General features: G+C 33.5%; 1 protein-coding gene across 2 annotated transcripts in view; it reads left to right on the top strand.

Moving 5' to 3' along the window:
- Window positions 1-209: 209 nt before the first annotated feature.
- Window positions 210-20,453, top strand: part of LOC128225561 (glutamate receptor-like) — a 48,320-nt gene continuing 28,076 nt past the window's right edge. For both annotated transcript variants that reach the window (XM_052935427.1, XM_052935428.1), the window contains exons 1-3: window positions 210-546; window positions 10,250-10,396; window positions 18,736-18,830. In XM_052935427.1, coding sequence (XP_052791387.1) covers window positions 453-546; window positions 10,250-10,396; window positions 18,736-18,830 — 336 coding nt within the window. In that variant the 5' untranslated portion in view covers window positions 210-452. The remainder of the gene's footprint in view (window positions 547-10,249; window positions 10,397-18,735; window positions 18,831-20,453) is intronic.

Below are 20,453 nucleotides of genomic sequence, written 5' to 3' on the forward strand. Positions count from 1 at the left end.
CGAGATGGCTAGAGAAGTTTAAGCTCTCTCATACGCTTTTTGTGGATCAATCCTTTTTTAACAGCCTTTTACGGCCAACAAGGAGAAGCAGTAGAACTCCCATAGAACATTCGATCGACTTCTAATTTGGCATTATACCATTTCCGCTGGATTCCTATGGAGCGATGTTAACGGATAAACGTCGGGGCGAGCGCATTGAGAGCAAGAAACCTGTGTAATTATGGCTAGAATTTGAAATACCGCTTTTATGGTGCTCATAGGGTGAGCTTTATTTGAACTAAAACGTCGGAATATTTTTAAATTATAGGTCCCCAAAACGGCGCATGCGCTGTATCGCAAAACACAGTCCTCATTTTCGGGAATGGCGGAATGCTTTGGTGGGCATCGTGCTTGGTGTGTGAAGTTTAACCAAACTTGAATGATTTGTGATTAGATTGTAAAAAAAGTCAAACATGGATTTATTAGGAAGATTTAACTTTGTGGAGCTGGTTTACTTGTTTTCCTTTCTCTGTTCTTTGGTCAACGCCATCACGGATTATCCAATCGGTAAGTATGCGCTTCAAAACATTGATAATAATGTGTGTTGTGTACGTCATTATAGACCGATAGACTCCAACGGAACTATTCAAATATTCATAATTAAATTATTTTAAATGCTCTTCTAGTCTGTTCACATCCTTATTCCTAATAGTTGAAAAGTATGTCTCAGCCACTCATCTGATGTAAATGTACATTGAAACATGTTACACAACGGTTATAATTAACATCATAATTTCAATTCTTTTTTATTTCCGGTGTTGCAGATCAACAAAACATATTTAAATATACGTTATAAGCACATCCAAGTTCATTGTAGATGATATCACATCAAACAGAATTAATTGTTTTTCTGTAGTAAACATAATGTTGACCATAACAAACTTAATGAATTTTTCTTTATCCTTCTCAGATAAAAAAATGTAATCATAAAGGCTGTTTTGTATTTCAATTTATACTTTTTGATCCTTTTGAGTTCAATGTTATCACAATTTACATGTTAACATTGCATTTTGCAATGTTCAACATTAACATGTAAACTCAATATTGAAATTGATAATTACTAAAAATGTAAAAGATACTACCAAATACATTTTTTAATATAAATTTAATTATTACAACAAATTGAAGACAAGTCAATGATGTTTTATTTCTAATCAGTAACTTAAAGAAATATTACATTTTGGCAAGAAATGGCAAAAACTAAATAAGATTTGGCTATATTTTTACAAAGAATCGGAAACGTAATTGTATTGATATAATTTAGATATAAATATACATTTTAGTCACTGATATTTGATGATAAATTTCTTTTATAGAAATAATTATTAATCTAAACTTCTTGTAAAGAAATAATTATTCAGATTAATTAAAACCTTTGAGAAACACATTTACTTAAGGTTTCTCTTTAAAATCCGTGGTTATGGGGTGTTTATATCGTAAAAGAGTATCTAAGTTGAAAGAAATATGTTGAACCCAATCTCATTTCCTAAGGTTCTTGCAGAATAAATCGGTAATGCAAATGTTATCGAATCCTCGACTTTGTACAATGGTGGGTAAAACATGTAATCCAAGCTTCACAATCATCCTTCCTAAAACGTAGGAGACAAGCGCACGCGAAATGCAATTCTCCGACCCTCGACCCTGTATAGTGACCTTAACCGTGAGCAGACATAGTTTCATGATGGGTTCTGCTTATTGCCTTGCTAGTAGAACATGTTCATCCAAGTTTCGTGATCGGACACGACAATCTATGATCACACCCTTATCCGTGTGCATTGACCTTTACCTTGAACCGGCACAGTTTCAACATTGCCTCTATAGTTAGAACATGTTTCCCATTTTCCTTAAAGAATACACATCATTTAAAATTTTAAAATCTTATATATGTAATTATTAGTTTTAATTTTCATTTATTTTCCTGACTTTGTTTTGGATATACAAAAAATAAAAATTCTTCTAAAGAACACACTGTTTTGAAACATTTAGTTTATTGTGAATATGAAATTAGAACATAACATGATACTCAACTATATTTGAGTTGAAAACGCCTTTTTAAATTAAAATGTGTGCTAAAAATCTGTATTTCAAACTGTTTGTGAAGGAAGAAAAAATGAGGAAATAAATTGAGACTAAGTTCTAAAGCATGGAAGTGATACACTGGTATAGAGTCCAGGTGCTGGTTTAAGTGGCAATGTAAATAACACCCACAGTCTAAGGTTGTGTCTTGTTCGTTTGGTGGGTTTTGATAATTGTGCCATTAAATATGTTCGAAGCTTGTCCTGTAAGATTCTATTGCATATTATACATGTGTATCAAATAAACATATGGCGGGATCGACTGTTATGTTAATAGCCTCAACATACAGTTTTAGTTTTGATTTTCTTTCTCTTTTGACATCTCATTAAATACAATATAGAGATCGTTCAGGGTCGCCACAGTGCAAACGTTGGTTTGATTTGTTCAAATACAAAACTTTCGAAAAGTCAATGTGCATACATGTATAAATATATATGTAGTTTATTTTAGTGTTTATATGCCTAATACGTGTATCCTTTGGTTCATGTTTTATTATGGAATGCTTTAACGAAATATACTTTAACAAAGTCAAAGGAATAGTGTGCTACAAGTTTTGGAATAGTTCTAAGTGCACATAAGCTCCACTTGATCAAAACGATAATGGCTTTTGCCCGTTTGAAGACTGCTTCTATTTTAAGAAAGAAATACGCATGCGTGCTTACAGGATGTTAGTTAGTGCCACTTTATTTCCGAAAGTATTCTTCATTGAAAAATAACCACTCAAAAGACATAGGACACCCTTAATTGGGTGTACTAAAGATTTGAGGTTCAAAGTGACGGACTACTTTGAATCTTGATGTAAACGGCTTGCGAAAAAATATAACAAAATATTTTTTTCGAATATTTGGCAAATTTTGTAGCTCTATAACATATATCAACGGATATATATATTATCATATAATGTACTTTTTAAAAACATATTTTCTTTGACTTTTATCGACGACCTATGAACTGTGGGTATTTGCGTGAAATGTCTTATTTATGGAATGTCTGGCAAATCAATCTCCGGCTGTGCACCACCTGTTTATTGCCCTGGTGGCACTGTATGATACCACGTTTACCGTGTATTGTTATTAGCTTTAAAGGCGGACAATAAAGGTCGATGCAATACTATGCTTTTTATATTTTAACGCATTTTCATGTTGAACTCATTGGGCGTATAGCATCAAAACCAATCAAATGCATACTAGGATTTTGGTACAAATAAGTAAAAATATAAGCCTTTATAAATGTTTTTTTTAATTAATAGCTATCTGGCGTCGCTGTATGCTCCCACATTTTCTGTGTTTTGTATATTGTATCTAGGTGCACAATATAGGTTGATTCAAAAATATATATTTGTTTTAATTTTAAGATATTATCATGTAAAACTCATTAACTTATTAATAGCTACCTCACAAATTCCTCAAAAACGCCAACAAACTTCTAATATTTTATCTTTACCTTAATCTTAGGTATTTTTTCTTCGTTTTGACCATTATAGTCGAACGAGTTAAAACATGATAATGCAAACCTATATGATGCGCCTTGTAAATGCAAGTATGTTCTCATTAATTCCATTGTAAATATAAAAATATCTGCATCCAATTGTATTAAAATTGTTAATTCTTTGGTTTGGTTAAAGTTATTCAAAATGACTATTTATTGGACAAAATATATCCAAAACTATCTTTTGACAAATTAAATTGCTTCCATGTACGAACGATTTTAATGATAACCTGCGAAATACTTATCCAGTTTATATTCAATCGGCCCCAGGCCAATTTATCACAAAAATACTCAAATCAAATCTTTTATTCGTGTTTCTGATAAAATTCGAAGATATTTTTTTTAAATTATAATTATAAATGAAACAATGAATTGTTATCAAGTATCAAGTATTTGGCTACATATAATATTTTCCCGTTGGTATCTAGACAAAGGGATTTAATCAACATATTCAATGATACAATCAGGTTTTCAAAGGTGTAAAAGCATATGATATTTTCAATAACTTTTAATGGTATGTGGAAAAGTTGAGACTGAGATGAGATTTGACTAAAGTACTTTCGGGATATTTGTGCCAGGTGTATTTGACAAGGACTAAAATCAATCTTAGATACTTATTATGTACATAGTTACATGAATAAATGTTTTCATCATCTCCAACTGATACTGCCACCAATAAAACCGCATGGCAAAACAATAACATAACTATGCGACACAGACAAGATCTTATATAAACAACACACTTCTGTGAAATATAAAACGTTTTAAAAGTCTTATTTATAATTGATTGTATCTACTTTTATTACTGTTTTGGTACAGTGAAACACAAACCGGTTTACGAACCTTACATAAATTAGACAATGCAAACAAATAATAGCTTGCATTATCTCATCCAATTTCATGATTGAATGAGTTTTATTTTTATTCATCTGTGAAAAAAAAACAGTCCCTTATCAGTAGACCTTGTTTTTTTATCAACATGACCTTTTAATTTTGTTTATTCAAAACGAATAAATATATTTCATTTTCAAACTAAGAAACCCAATTTGTTCGAACATTTTAGTTACGAGGTGGTCACAATAAGCCCAAAATAATGTTTAGTTTCTCAGGCACAAAGATTCTTAACATAATGAAAGATTCGGTTGATGAATCAGTATTATCCTGAATATGGTACTTTTAACAATTGGTCTCCCTAACGGATTAAAGCTGAAGCATGGGCACGGCCGTAAGTCACAGGCCATACCGATGTCTGCGACAGCCAGACATGACCATTGGTCTTTTGAACGAATTAGTCTTGTCTTTATTTGATTATAATGTCTATCCTTTGTATCGGTCATTCTAGACTCATAAAACGAGATAAATTAGATCTTTGGCTAATCTGACCGTTTTTAGGCTGTTAAAGATAGTCCGAGAAGAATTGCGCAAGGGAGCAAAAAAATCACATGACAAAATGTTTGAACGCCTACGGTTTAACTGACACAACAAAACGCATGCTTCTCATATGTTATTTCTTGACGGAAATCGAGTAAAATACCTAGCCCCCGTACGCCACTTGATTTCTGCTTTCATGTGGAATATTCTCTGTCATGTTTGATGTTGTACATTTTGAAAACATTCAAGAACAGTTTTGGAATCGGCGTTGCAGACAATAGGTTTTTACGTCAAGGACCAGTTTAAAACAGTCGTTTGATTGTTGTTGTCGAACTTTATACAATATGTGAACTCATCTGCATCGCCGATTACAAATGTTATTTCGGATACTCTCAAAAAGTATAACGCCAAAAATATTTAAGCCGGGATCCATTCTAATACACAAACGAGGCATTGAACACACAGTTTGACTTCAAGATGATGTCGAATCCGATTAGGATTTAGAATATTATAAGATTGAATTATTAAGAAATATTTGGGCAAGAGTGAGGTTGAATATAATATCCATAAGCTAGATAAAAGGGGCTTATTATAAGTTGATGCAAAATATATACAAACAAAAATAATTCAATGCATATTTTTTTAACTCATTTAAATTTAATGATTAAATAGAGCATGTCATTTGGTAACGTATAAAAATAGCCATAAAATGCATAATTCAAATAAAAGCTACTCCAATTAAACAGTGCAAAAATATCGCCAATATTTGTATGCGATTTTTTGCATCAACCTATATTTACCCCTTTAACCCCTTAGTGAACTCCTGTTTGGGCCCTTTCCAAAGCGGTGTTAAAGTGACTCGCTCATGTTTTTGGATCAAACATTATTTTTTCCGGTTATGCATTTGAGAACACTTATTTTATCATTATTTTACTCTATGATATTAAAATTGCAAAACAAAATACAGTTATCGCATAAAAAAAGGAATTTTGGTTTTAGTGGTGTTCGAACCCACGCCGGTAAAGTCAAGAAAAACAAAACAAAATAAAACAGCCGGCTTCTCCACACGGCTACATTTGCTAAAAGGTTTCAGCTTTTGGTAGTTTTGTCTTAACACTCCTTTAGACACTAGTTCGTGGCTATGCTTGCGACAAATACATGTGTGTCTGACACCATTAGGTATTGCTGAAATGGAATTTCTTGGAAATGAGGTGTTCTCATTTTGCCACACAGTTAATTGAACTGGCGACTGCGCTCAAAATTTATATATAAAGCAATTTTAGTTGCCATTCTACACAATTGATGCATATTGACTCACCAAATGTATGTATCAACATGAATATCATTATCAATTTTTACAGTAAATAGGAGGAATCGAAAAACCTCTGCCAAATTTAGATCTGCGACATTAGTTTCCTTTGGAATAATATTGGCATCGAGTTAGTTCCTAGTGTATCCCACAATATTGAAGAATTGGCCATTACGTTCGGTAATCAAATTCCAAACTACTCACCACCATTAGGGCAAATGTCTGCCAAATCGTCTATCCTTATAGAAGGTGTTTCTCGTTCTGAGGATATGCTAGACTTCTTTCGTTTAGGGACAATATCTTGACAATGTTAAATTCTTAATATTTTATTAACTATGCACAAATGTCAACACTGCATATGTTGGAAACAAGTAACTCTGGCATTAAAAGGACTCGCTCATGTTTTTGGACAAAAATATTTCCCGGTAATGCATCTGAAAACACTTTAAATATGTCATCATTTTTTACTCTATTATATCGAAATTGCAGAAAACAATACCATTATAGTTTAAATTTTGTTTTTGGTTTTAGTCTGTCAAGTCAAAAAATGAATTGAAAAAAGACTTGTTTACCACTGGGTCAGCTGGACTAAAACAAATATGATGTATAGTTTGACCTTTTAACAATACATTGATAACATCACTTGATATAGTCAATCAACCAATCACGCAACAATTAAGCCGTTATCAAGCGATCATTAGCGTTATTAACGATAATTGAGCAAATATCAACATTTGTTGAAGGGTTCCAGCTTCTGGTATCTCAGTTTTAACACTCCTAATATTTTGCCACACTTTATTTCGTCAGTCAAAAATGTGCATTTTTAATACAAATTCATGAGCGAGTACCTTAACTAGTACCTTAACTAAGTATTGTAATGTAAACTTAAGCCCAGCATGTTAATAACTATGTGCATATATCTATATCACGTAGGGAAATCGATTAAACTGACCTGTAATGTCGATGTAATGAATGCAATGTAAATGCATTGTGAGGTTTTATTGGGAGATTTTCGAGTTGTTTTTTACAAGTATACACTCTTGAAAGATCGATAACATCACACAAACAAGACATTTTGACTAAATGTTTTGTCTTAGACGATACCGCCGTATGTGTGATTTTCTTCGACGACGACAAGTGTGTCCGGCACACTCCAGTCTTGAATCTCTTGCTGAAATGGAATCACTTACAACATGGTGTTTTCAGTGAATATGATATTACATATTTCACACTTCTTTAATGGAATTCCCAGACTGCTTTGATATTCTAATACTTCGTAAAGAGTGTAGGGAGGGATATTAGTTTCCTCTTTACCAAACGTTACATATTGATTGATAATAGATTAGTGGTACAATGCATTAGTAATAACAAACATATATTTGATAAAAACACACGTTTTCTCAGTACAGATCTACTGATCTTGAATTTGTATTGGCATGTGTGTTTCTCCATTTGTCAACCCAATATTGAAGAATTGACCATTACGCTGGGTAATCAAATTCCAGAATTCTCTCCACCATTAGAGGGCAAATGTCTCTGCCTCATTGGCTATACTAATACAGAGCGTTTGTTCGATCATTTTGCCATAATCTTTAGTGTAATCTGGTCAGTGTTCAATACTCCTGTATGAGTTGCTGTTTTTTGAGGTCAAGTTATTTTCTTTCTGAATCTCTGTAAATCCTTCCAACAAGTAAATTCGACAGCTATTAGTTATAGTCATCGGCAGATGGAATATGGTCGAGGAATCAAGGATTTAAAGACCAGTTAAGATACTAATTTTGTTTTTCAATGATTTAAGGGCAAACACTTTGTTACTTATCCGAAGATAAATATTTCACGTGCACCACTATATAATAGTTATGTACACATCACATAAGTTTCATATTTCAAGTTTCATAAGTTTGTAAGTGACCATAAGAGTTTTTTTCATTAATTAAAGGGCAACAGCTCTTGTGTTAATGACCCGATCCAGATGAATCACGCGCAAGAAACAAGAAAATAATTCACGTCGGAGATACATACATTTCAACACTTGCTCTTAGAGTTATTTCCCGACAGAATGCAAATCAAATTACACATCAATAATGCAACACAGAACCTGGGAGATAATAAATGCATTAAAACAAGATTAAAGTTAAATTGTATTAGGAAAATATTTAAGACATAAAATAGTATCACATTAAATGCTTATAAGTAAATCAATTCAAAATAGATATAACATAATAAACATTCGAGAATATTAAGAATTATCACTTTTGCCTTGAAAATTTGTTTGTAGAAAACATGCTTACAAGATTATTCAGACAATTGGCTTATGTCTGAATTTAATATTGAAAAAATAGTTTGAATTAAAATCCAAAGATGCAAAAAGTATTGATACAAAAGCAGATTGCGAAATAAAATACAAAAAACAGCGCAAAGCACATGCTATTGCAGACGTATCTGAGGAAAATGTGACAAATGAAAGAAGTATGCGCTTTTATGGATATAATTAAATGTAGTATAAATATATGTTTGATCATGCTAAAAATTACATAAATGGAAATATGTGGCAAAGGGATAAATAACTGTACCAAACCATAGTTATACCTACGGTCGGGCAGAAAGAATGCAAAAAGGATGTAAAGAAGGCTGGATTTGTATCCCTCCACCGAAACTTTTCGGCGGGGTAAAATAAAAATTATTTAGATACGTTTCCTCTTTCGGAAATAATTTAATTCTCGGCTCTTGGAAATTCTTTGAAAATTTACAGTGATCTGTTTATAAAGTCGCGACTAAAGTTTTGTACTTTAAAGTTCCAACTGTGAATTACTAACCTAATAATTAGAGGCACACAATCTTAACCGAAAATGGCTCGTAGTAAAACGCGAATAGGGACTCTTGGAATAAAGTTGACGTTTACACGAGTCACATTTACATGTCTTGAAGAGAACAAAATTCTGCATTTATTTAATAAAGCTTCTCGTTTGGTGTCAGTTGTTATTTGTAAGGAGGAGACGGCAAGCCATGGACCATTTATCACTGATATTTCCACAGGGAATTCGCCTTATCGATCCAACATCAGAAGAAACGGTCTCCGTGTTCTTCAAGACACGACTCTCTCCTCCTATTCTCTGTCGCTTGCGCAGAAAATTTCGAGAAAATTTGTCCATTAATTTGCTTGAGTGGGGTTTTAGTTGTAATGTGTTTGTTCACGAAGAAGGGAAGACTATATTAACTGAAAAACACACTCTCGATGCCTTTAATGACCGATGTTCAAAGATTTGAGGAGGACACAAATGTTTGAAAAGCAATTATATGATTGTTTGGGGAAAATAATCCGTGCACTAACATTTAAGTGCTTGGGAAACGACATTGTAATCAGTTTACTTAGTATTATGTTTCATAAAAGCAAAAATGGGTGAAAATGAAGATGAAATAACAAACAATAGCATTGTTTAAGGTAAAAGTTAGGAACAATTTTTTTGGGGAAAATTGTTGCTTTTGTATTTATTGATCGCGATGGACACATTACTTTTTAAGCAAATTTTAGTCATGATACTAAATGATGATAATTCGCAAAACTGTATAAACGGTTGATTATACGCTTTTTAATTTTCATGTTATTTTCAAGTATACTATCAAGCTATATAATTTATTTTTTATTTAAGCGGTATGTGAATAAACAGAATACAAATTTTTAGTAAATAACGTATCAAAAAGATGACACCCAGTCCGTAAGGCTTACAAGTCACTTAGAAAGATTAACAATTGCAATCCAGTTTATATTCAATATATTCATATTTCAATGGAATATAACCAACCTAAGTTTTTCGTTGAAATGCAGAAATCTAAATTCATTTTGTATGACGTTTCGATCGATTCACAGACCGTAGCCTAAGAATCGAAATAATGTGCATACAATACTAGACATTGTGTTGTTTATAGCAATGCACTGTAATTATTTATTTTTATTTATCTCTTCAGGGGCGATTTTCGACAGAAACTCGGAAGACATCAAATATGCATTCAACAAAGAGATAGAGTTTCTGAACACTCGGAACGACGCCATTCATATTGTTCCAGAAATACAAGAGTTAGATGCTACCGACAGCTTTGCCGTAAGCAATGCAAGTAAGTATATTTTTATGTTTATTATTGATAACATTCACTGCATGAAGTCGTTGGGACCTCGTGAAATAGTTCGAGATAATGAACATTCGATATAACCGAAATACAACAAAAAATGTTAAACTTAATCAAACACATTTGTAAAAAAGTTCGACATAACCAAAAATCGAGATAACAGTGTTCGACACATCGAGTTTCGATTGTACATGTATAACCCGTAAAGAAGTTACGAAGTGAATCGATTCTGGATTCGTGATGAAACGGCCCAAAACGTTGTCAGCCTATTAAGCATATTGGCACAGTGTTTTGAAATGTATACGTCATATATTTCATTTTTAAGTACACTCGAAACCCGTTTGCTCGATATCGCTTGGCTCGATTTCCTTGTTGGCTCAAACTTGGTTAAAAAGAACGATTTTAAAGCTGCACTCACACAGATTTACCATTTTTACAACTTTTGGAAAGAGTATTTTTTGGCGTTGATATCTGCACACCAATGATATAAGATTGCTGACAAAAAAAACAGATCGTAGATTTTCATATTTCCGTTGGAAAAGTAATGTTTTATGGTTACTAACGGTTACTAACGGTTTACTAACGGTTTAAGAAAAATGCATAAAACATCAATTTTTGAACTTAAATAGAAAAATCTGTCATTCTGAATATACACCCATGCAAAATTCATCCGCAGTAGAAGCATTGCTGAGTACATTTCGTCTGTCAAAAATGTTACATTACCATAACACATCGATGGCTGCTGTAATGTTCTCACTGGCTAGTAAAAACATTAGTCCACTTTGGTTTGGTTTGGATAAGACGTCTGCGGTATTTTCTTAAAGTGTGTTACAGTGACAGGCAATATTTTAATGTATATTGGGTTATCTAGTAAATGTTGGCATGGAGGCTTAATAAAAATATCCCGCACAATGATAATTCGCAGAATTTCTAGCGATACTGTTTCTCATTGTTTCAATGACGAATGTGAAATCATAGGATATTATCAAATTGAACATGGGATGCCATACTTTATGTAATTTAAAACAACATATAACTACAGTTTCAAAAAGCACTCCATGCTTCAAGATTTATACAGAAAGATCACCTTTACATTTTCTGCCGATATGCAACAGAAGTTGCAAACTATTTTTCGTTTATGGACTTCTTTCGCAAATTTCATGTAAATGGTCAAACGTGCTACAGTAAAGTATTATTATAGCAATAATCTGTTTATTTATAGATTTGTTATTTATAATAATTAAATTGAATTTGATATATCCCTAAATTATGTCAATTTACACAAATCAATGAGTTCGAACAGAACAAAACAATAACATCAAGATATTATAATGTATGTTTTTCATGAACAACTGCAACTTGTCTTTCAATCTGATATGAGAGTAGATGTATAGACGAAAACAGAGTAAACACCCCCCAATAAAATACAATCAGTATTTCCTTTTTCAGTCTCCTATTGGATTATCAAACCATAAATACATGTATGAGTAAATTAGACTTGTACTTTTATCAAAGAGGGCAAGACGAAATAATTTCACATCATCATCAAATGGCGTTTCAAATACAAGATATTATCACCTATTCTTACTGTAGGAGATCACACTACACCTCACAGTCTTAAAGTCACAGTCGCAGATTCTTTCTCCAAGTATGAGAACAAAACCAATCATTAAAAGAGGATTTTCAAACAATTATTTACAAATACTTTAAATTATGCATCAGAACTAGTCCCTTGTATCTTAAACTGAACACACTTGATGAGAAAAATATCATTTCCCGTGACGTAAAATGCAATTGAAGTTTTCGATGTTCACGGAACACCATCGATTTATTCTTTGAGACGATTACATATGCGCATAATATTAATAAAGAAGGCTTAGCGGTTGAGGAATTCATAAACATAGAAAACTGGGACCTTGCAGTTGCATATAAACCTGAAAACAGTTTTAATCTTCCGTCGGTAGCGTTGAAAAGTATTCAGAAGGCGGTTAAAAACTTGGTAGGACTAACTAAAATTGAGCAGTTCTTATGGCTCACTGGATTTAAAAGCCAATATGATTAATTGCAACACATCTCAAACCAACAAAGAAAACCACCAATACTCTTTAAAAATACTTCAAGTAACTTGTAAGCATCAGCAAAATTTGCGAAATTTGCGACTTACACAAAGGCCGAACATTTTTTTGAAGCTTTAATTCTACATATTTTTTTCTTCGACTTGTCTGTAAATAAAAGACCAACCTGTCTGGTCGGAACGATCTTACTTGTGTTCCTATCGCCAGGGACCCGCTTCGATAAAGGATTTTAGTCATGAAGGATTTTAATTGTACTTTGAAAACCTTAAATTTTTAATTGTATCACAAGTGACATCCAATTGTTGTGTTTTGTTTCTCTTCAGTGTGTTTTTATCTTTAAAGGCGCACAATATAGGTTGACGCAGAAACAATAAGTCAATTTTAATGCACTATTTTGTTGTACTCGTGTGATTTTAATGGTCGAAACCTAACGAAAACGTATGATTTGTGTAAGAGAAAAATGTTAGCAATATTTTGGCGTTGTTTTAACAAGGGAATTTGTGAGCTATTAACTGGAAAACCCAATTTATATAAAAGAAATCGTATCTTTTTACAAGTAATATGGGCTTTTAATCAATCAAAGTTAAATGAGTAAAAAAATATGAATGCATTATACTTGAATTGTTTTGCATCAGCCAATAGTGTGCGTCTTAATTACTAGATAACATCCATTTCTTGCTAAATTTTGCCAAAAATTAAAACAAGTTACTAAGATATGTTCACTTTTTCAAAAAATATCTAAGTCGATTTTAGTCGCATTTTAAATTATCATAGTGCCGTAGAAGTATTAATTTTGAACATATTTGTGTGAATTGAACGTAAGCCATCATTGTTACTAAGTTAAGGAAACAAAACAAATCGATGAATTACAAAATCAATGTATTGCCATTTAGTTATACAGATTAACGATAATTGAGGTTATGACTTAAAGACCTAGTTTAAGCCTTCTATAAGTGACCCCCCCCCCCTCCGTATCGGTGTATAGTACACAACCTCTGTGTATTGATCTTAATCTAATTGCCTGGTGCCTTCTTATCAGACCACCAATCTGAGTATCCTGCTGTGAAATTTTGGAGGTTTCATTAAAATATTGGACCCTAAATGACCCTAAGCCAATAAACCAATATACAGAAAATTGGCCCCTACTTTGACACCAGTGGAAAAATAGTGAAACTGCCCCGTGGACTATAAAACGCCTTATGTATCGTTCCTAAAATTACGCTCAAGAAAATGAGTCCTGCAAAGTCGAGGGTTGTTGTCCAAGAGGAGAAACCTTTTATCACACCACAAACAAATACAGGAACACCTGCATCCAAGATTTAACCATTGTTATATTTGGAATACCATTATAGATAATGTATTTTCAAATTTACCGGTCTACAGAATGAGCATCTGACATCATGAACCACATTATGGCGCGTTGATGATATGCCGAAATTCACCGCATACTGAATAGTACATGTTTTCATTCTTTTTATTATTTTTTTTCTTTTGGGGAGGGGGGTTCATTCTAAGCAACTCTTGTGCATTCCATGCTTTCAATGGGAAGAGGTCATACTAGTGTTCTACTTCTACCACGGGAAGAGACGTATGCAGGTCATCCATGATAGACTACGTACTACATACAGTGCATTTAACTACCACCTTTCCTGAATAAAATACTATGACTTCTACCTTCTGCGCTTGTGTGGAAGTGGAAAGTAACACTCATGTGTTCCATACAATGATCTTTACCTTCGTGTATCAGAGAAATGTGACTTGTCAGAGATTGCAGAAGTAAACATTGAATGCATTCTCAATGCCCACCGCGCAATGGCACGAGGAAAACTGCAATATATGTACTTAAGTTCAGAATTTCATCCCGGATTTGAAATGCTTTTGATTTCCAAAAACAGTCCTCTTCTCCCATAATAATATACCATTGTTAATTCTTTCCCTCCATCGTCTCTTGTTTATCTCCCTATTTTCTTACCTTGCACAACCAATTTTCCAGTCTAAATATGATGGCTTGCTTTAATACATATTTATAATTAAATATTGTTAAAGATGCACTCTTTCTCCCAAATAAGATTAACCACAATTAATACAAATGTTTTAATTTACCAAAAGGGCGAATAAATGCCGAAAACAATGGTTTTTATGAAGGCTACCGAGTTAATTTGAAATAAAGTTGCAGAAAACACGGTATTTCTACCTTACGGGACGGCAGTAAATAACATTAATTTTTTAGCACTCACCAATCATTTTTATATTTTTGCGTGTTCAGCTATAAAATACACAGTTCCAATCGTATTATCAGTAATGAATATTTTCAACATATGCATTATTAAGTAAGTAGTTCAAGGTTTATCACTAAAAATTGAAGTTTGTTATACATGTGTATGTATTTATTTTTGAGAGAAGCATTATAAGCTCTGCTTTCACAATTCGGAGAGAAACATTCTAAGCTCTGCTCTCACAACTAGGAGTGAAACATTCTAAGCTCTGCTTTCACAATTCAGAGAAGCATTATACGCCCTGCTTTCACATTCGGAGAGAAGCAATATAAGCTCTGCTTTCACAATTCGGAGAGAAGCAATATAAGCTCTGCTTTCACAATTCGGAGAGAAGCATTCTAAGCTCTGCTTTCATAATTCGGAGAAAAGCATTATACGTCCTGCTTTCACAATTTGGAGAGAAGCATTATACGCCCTGCTTTCACGATTCGGAGAGAAGCATTCTAAGCTCTGCTTTCACAATTCGGAGAGAAGCATTTTAAGCTCTTCTTTTTCAATTCGGAGAGAAGCATTATAAGCTCTGCTTTCACAATTCGGAGAGAAGCATTCTAAGCTCTGCTCTCACAATAAGAAGAGAAGCATTATAAGCTCTGCTCTCACAATTCGGAGAGAAGCAATATAAGCTCTGCTTTCACAATTCGGAGAGAAGCATTCTAAGCTCTGCTTTCACAATTCGGAGAGAAGCATTTTAAGCTCTTCTTTTACAATTCGGAGAGAAGCATTCTAAGCTCTGCTTTCACAGTTCGGAGAGAAGCATTCTAAGCTCTGCTCTCACAATAAGAAGAGAAGCATTATAAGCTCTGCTCTCACAATTTGGAGAGAAGCAATATAAGCTCTGCTTTCACAATTCGGAGAGAAGCATTCTAAGCTCTGCTTTCACAATTCGGAGAGAAGCATTATACGCCCTGCTTTCACAATTCGGAGAGAAGCATTACACGCCCTGCTTTCACAATTCGGAGAAAAGCATTCTAAGCTCTGCTTTCACAATTCGGAGAGAAACATTATACTCTCTGCTTTCACAAATCGGAGAGAAACATTATACTCTCTGCTTTCGTTTTGTCCGTTTCAATATATCATTTATATACAAAAAAAAGTAATAGTATATCAAACAATTTTGCAGTCTGTTGTTTAATTTATATGTGGAATTCAATATGTTTAAACTTCTTAGAAGAGGGCCAAATGGATTTGGAGGGATTGGGGGAAATAAATGACATGACTTGATGGGTACATATCACATTTGATCACTTAAGTCAGAAGCAATTGCATATGATAATTTAATCGTAATAATCAATGCCAAATGTTCAATTGCATGTATCGTTAATAATTTAAAAGCTATTCGTAAAAAAGGATATATTGTAATAAGGAAAGGTTATTGAACAGGCCCCATTTTCTCGAAACTTCTTAAGTCCCTTATGGCAGGATTAAGCTAAACTCACTATTTTTGTTGTTCTATAATATGCGTTATATTTACTTCTTTGAGAGTTTTTAGGAATTATATAAGAAAAATCTGTATGCTAATTAGAAGAAACCATATTTCATTTATCAAAATCCATTATCAGTATGTATTTGGGCTAATTGAAATAAGCGACTTAAGCCTGTTAAGCTTAAGAAGTTTCGAGAAATTGGGGCAGGTGAAAACATGGGTAAACTGGGAAGCTATACATGTAGACATTTTGGGAATAATTAAGCGCCCCTGTTTACGCAAATTTCAAACTCAGCTGTCATGAAACATCGGAGAAACAGTAAACAGAAGGGCCGTATGTTTTTGTCCAAACAGTTTTGCCAAACCTTCTTCGCCGGAAGGACAAATCTATACGCAATTACAGCTTCGGAAGCATGAGTATTTTATACGCGATCAATATCAATTATCTTCTTCGCCTAGTCAGTTAAACAAGCCGTTCTTCAGTGGTTGCGCTCGTCCTCTTCTATTATCCGAAAATTGGATGATCCTTAAGCATGATCCTACCTCAGTGTTTGGCATTGTTGGAAGGATTCTCTCTTATTCTACCAAGGATCAATAGCATGTATTGCCTCTACGGAGTTGCGGTGCGTCTCTGATTTATTACTCCGTTTGAGGAAATGCTCTCGCAAATGACACATTCAGATCGGTCCATCAAGCCGTTATTTTTTATTGCAGTCTGTACTTAAACATATCGGGCAATTATGGGCAAGTCCTGGAAACTATTTTATGAGACAGGAACGTAGGTTATAATAAGTCACAGCACATAGAGTGAAAGTCGAGACAGTATTGGGGGGAGGGGGATTTGTGGACTGGATATGGCGTTTCTGGTTTGTGAATTTCCAACTTACCGACACATTTATTGGTCTGTCACATATATTTGGCTGCAAAGTAACTACCTTTCAACACAAAAGTGTTGTTGCTATCATCAAATTCGTAAATTGTTGGCGTATGATCCATAACTGTAAAAAAAACCTGAAAATTGTTAACATAAATAAAAAAGTGAGCAGAATGGGGTTTAGTGCCTGATGTCAAATACATCAGCATTATACTAAGATATATAAAGGGGCCGGTTTATAGGTTCGTGGTTAAATTAAGTATCCTAGAAATGTTTTTCATAACTAGGAGATTCACTCATTGATATTCCCTGGTGTTTCCGAGGTGCGTAACGTTGTCATCTTTAGTACCATTAACAATAAATGCATGTTCAATATCTTTATCAATTTATTCCCTTAAGACTTCAGGCTGCAGGTGTAAACTATATGGAATAATTCAATATATCTAATACTGAGATGGTTCAGATGAAAAAATATTCTCCACTTCCTATGTTAGGTGATGATTGAAACAAATGAATATCGTATCAAATACAATGTGTTTTTTTAGAGTTTAACGCATTTCTGAGGTCTGATTTTGGGGAAACTTAAGATGGGAATTTCAACGAGATGCCATAAATTTCGAATTTCGGAATGTAATATTTCATTGAGAAGAGACAAGTTGCTATTTCCATGGAAACAGAAATGAAAAGATATTATAAAATCAATATAATAACACAGTAAAGCCAGGATGTCCATTGTGCCAAACAATATCATTCTTTACTTTCCTGAAACCCTCTATTTTGTCTGGAAATTCCTCTTTTTTCTAAGAATTAGTCAATGAAACAGAATAGGAGTATATTGTGTATAGCGCATTTTGTAATTTGTCCATCAGGATCAGTCAGTATTAATCAAATGAATCGAAATAAATCCTCCAGACCAGAAACCGCAGCAAAAGGCCAAAATCGGATTCCGTGAGTCGTATATAATCAAGTTATAAAATACATAGGTCATCCGCGTTTAACTTGGTAATTTTTATAGTAAGGTGTTATTTTAGGCAGACAAGTTTATTTATGATCTGGTCTTTTAGAATCATTTAAAGATCGACTGCGATATAGTCGGTGTTTGTGAATGGGGTGGGTGAGGAAGGGCCTTTACAGTGTTGCACTTATCATTAATATCACTGAACATTCTAATAAATAATGTCACGGAACATATTTATTATCAATATCACTAAATATATTAATCATTAATGTCAATAAACATATTAATCATTATTGTCACTGAACATTATTATCATTAATGTCATTGAACATTATAATCATTTATGTCACCTATAAAATTACTCATTAATGTCACTAAACATTTTAATACTTAATGTCACTGCAAAACATTATAAACATTTATGTCACTGAACATACATATATTAATCATTAAAGTCACTTAACATTCTAATCATTAATGTCACTGAATACAATAATCATTTTTGCCATTGAACATATTAATGACTAATGTCACTGAACATTTTAATGATTAATGTCACTGAACACAATAATCATTAATGCCACTGAACATATTAAAGACTAATGTCACTAAACATTCTAATGATTAATGTCACTGAACATAAGCCAGGATTTTGTCTGGAGATTTACCAGAAAAAGATTACATTTCAGTTGAATTAAACATGTGAATCTTCTCTTTTCAGTATGTTCCCTCATCAAGAAAGGAGTGTACGGCATAATTGGAGTATCTAACGCTTCTGCCTTACCAACAATTCAATCTTATAGCAATACATTCAAGGTAATTATCCTTCTATTCCTTGTATTTGATTTAATTTTCCATGCATATGTAGTTCTTGTCTAAAAATAAGTTTGTTCTCGATGTCGGTACCAACGAATTAGGAATGAGAAGCAGGTTCATAACTATATTTCTGATTTAAGCTTATTCTATAAACGAATATATAAAATCCAAGATGGTGTGTTTTTGTTTACAATTTGAATGGTACGGTGCAGGTAATTACTATCCCTTATTCCACGGGTTTAATTAGTTTAAATTGTTACTATCAGCGCCCGTCTATTTCAAGGGTTTAATTGTGTTTTAAAACATTATCATCAGTTTTCTTGTATTCCAAGGGCCTAATTGTATTAGAAGAAATTATAAGTTTCCGTCCATTCCAAGAAAAAGAATTGTTTTTAAACACCAGTCTACGATTATAACGAAAGCGCCATTTATTAACGTTGCTAAGTTTTGTTTAAGTCAACTGACAAACGAGTCTGGATTTTGAATCTTTCTTTAAATATATATTTTTTTGCAAATGTTCCCGTTTTGGATTATCGTCGTTACTTTTCTTTGGGTTAACTTATACTAATTTAATTATTAAGATTACACAGTGCACATTTTCATGCAACTATAAAATTATGACATTAACTTGACAAAAAAGTAAGTGGGGGTGTTTTCAGAATTTAGAATTGAGAAGAAATGCTTTGTCTAAGCCTCTCTCTCTTTGGTGAATTTCCATTGTGTCGACTGAAATTACATTTAATGGTGTAAATATGTACGCAGCGACACTACGGCGCGAGGTTAAAGGCACATAATATAGGTTGATGCAAAACAAATAATGCACCAGTCAATTGTAACCACGCCCCCCCCCCCCACGGTCCGGTGGTATACCTGGGATAGCCGGAGAAATGGGCCGTGTTTTTACCTTTCAGGTGGCCCCGCAGTGCCGGGTGAATGCGGTGGTTTTGTCTTCGCTTTTAATATAGCGGGGAATGGGCCTTACCTAGGGTCCTTAGGGTGCGGGGGCATTTGGCGGGGATTTAACCATCTGTTCGTCCCCCGCAGGGCGGGGATTTTAGCCGGGGTTGGCTGGACCGAAGGTCAAAGTGCCCGCTATTCCCCGGACCTGGGTGGCCGTGGCTACAATTGACTGGCTCATAACACATTGTTTTGTTTAACTCTTTTGACCATAAAGAGCATATGAGTTGTGTACAGATAAAAAAGATTAGATTTTATATACTCATAGTGTGTTTTTTTAATTAATAGCTACGTAGCCTAATATTCCCAGTTAAAGAAGAGCCAAAATTTCGCTCATATTTTTTTTGGATTTGTACAAAAATCATATGGGTTTTTTTGTTTTGGTTATTGAAGTAAAATGAGTGTAAAATCATAATGCTTTAAAAGTAAACAAATCAAAACATTTGGCATCAACATTTATTGTCCCTCATTAAATGAAAATATTAATCGACACCACGTTCTTTTGGTTACGATTCTGCTACTGGTATAGCGTTTGAATAACATTTGCTGCAATACCAATCAAACTCTAGGTCGTGGGTTGTTTATTTTTTTATTCTTACAAATGGGTTCGATGTCAGGTACCAGTGTATGTATACCACGTGATAAATTACGTCATATATGCTACGT

Source organism: Mya arenaria, chromosome 3 (assembly GCF_026914265.1).
Source record: "Mya arenaria isolate MELC-2E11 chromosome 3, ASM2691426v1".
Lineage (NCBI taxonomy): Eukaryota > Metazoa > Mollusca > Bivalvia > Myida > Myidae > Mya > Mya arenaria.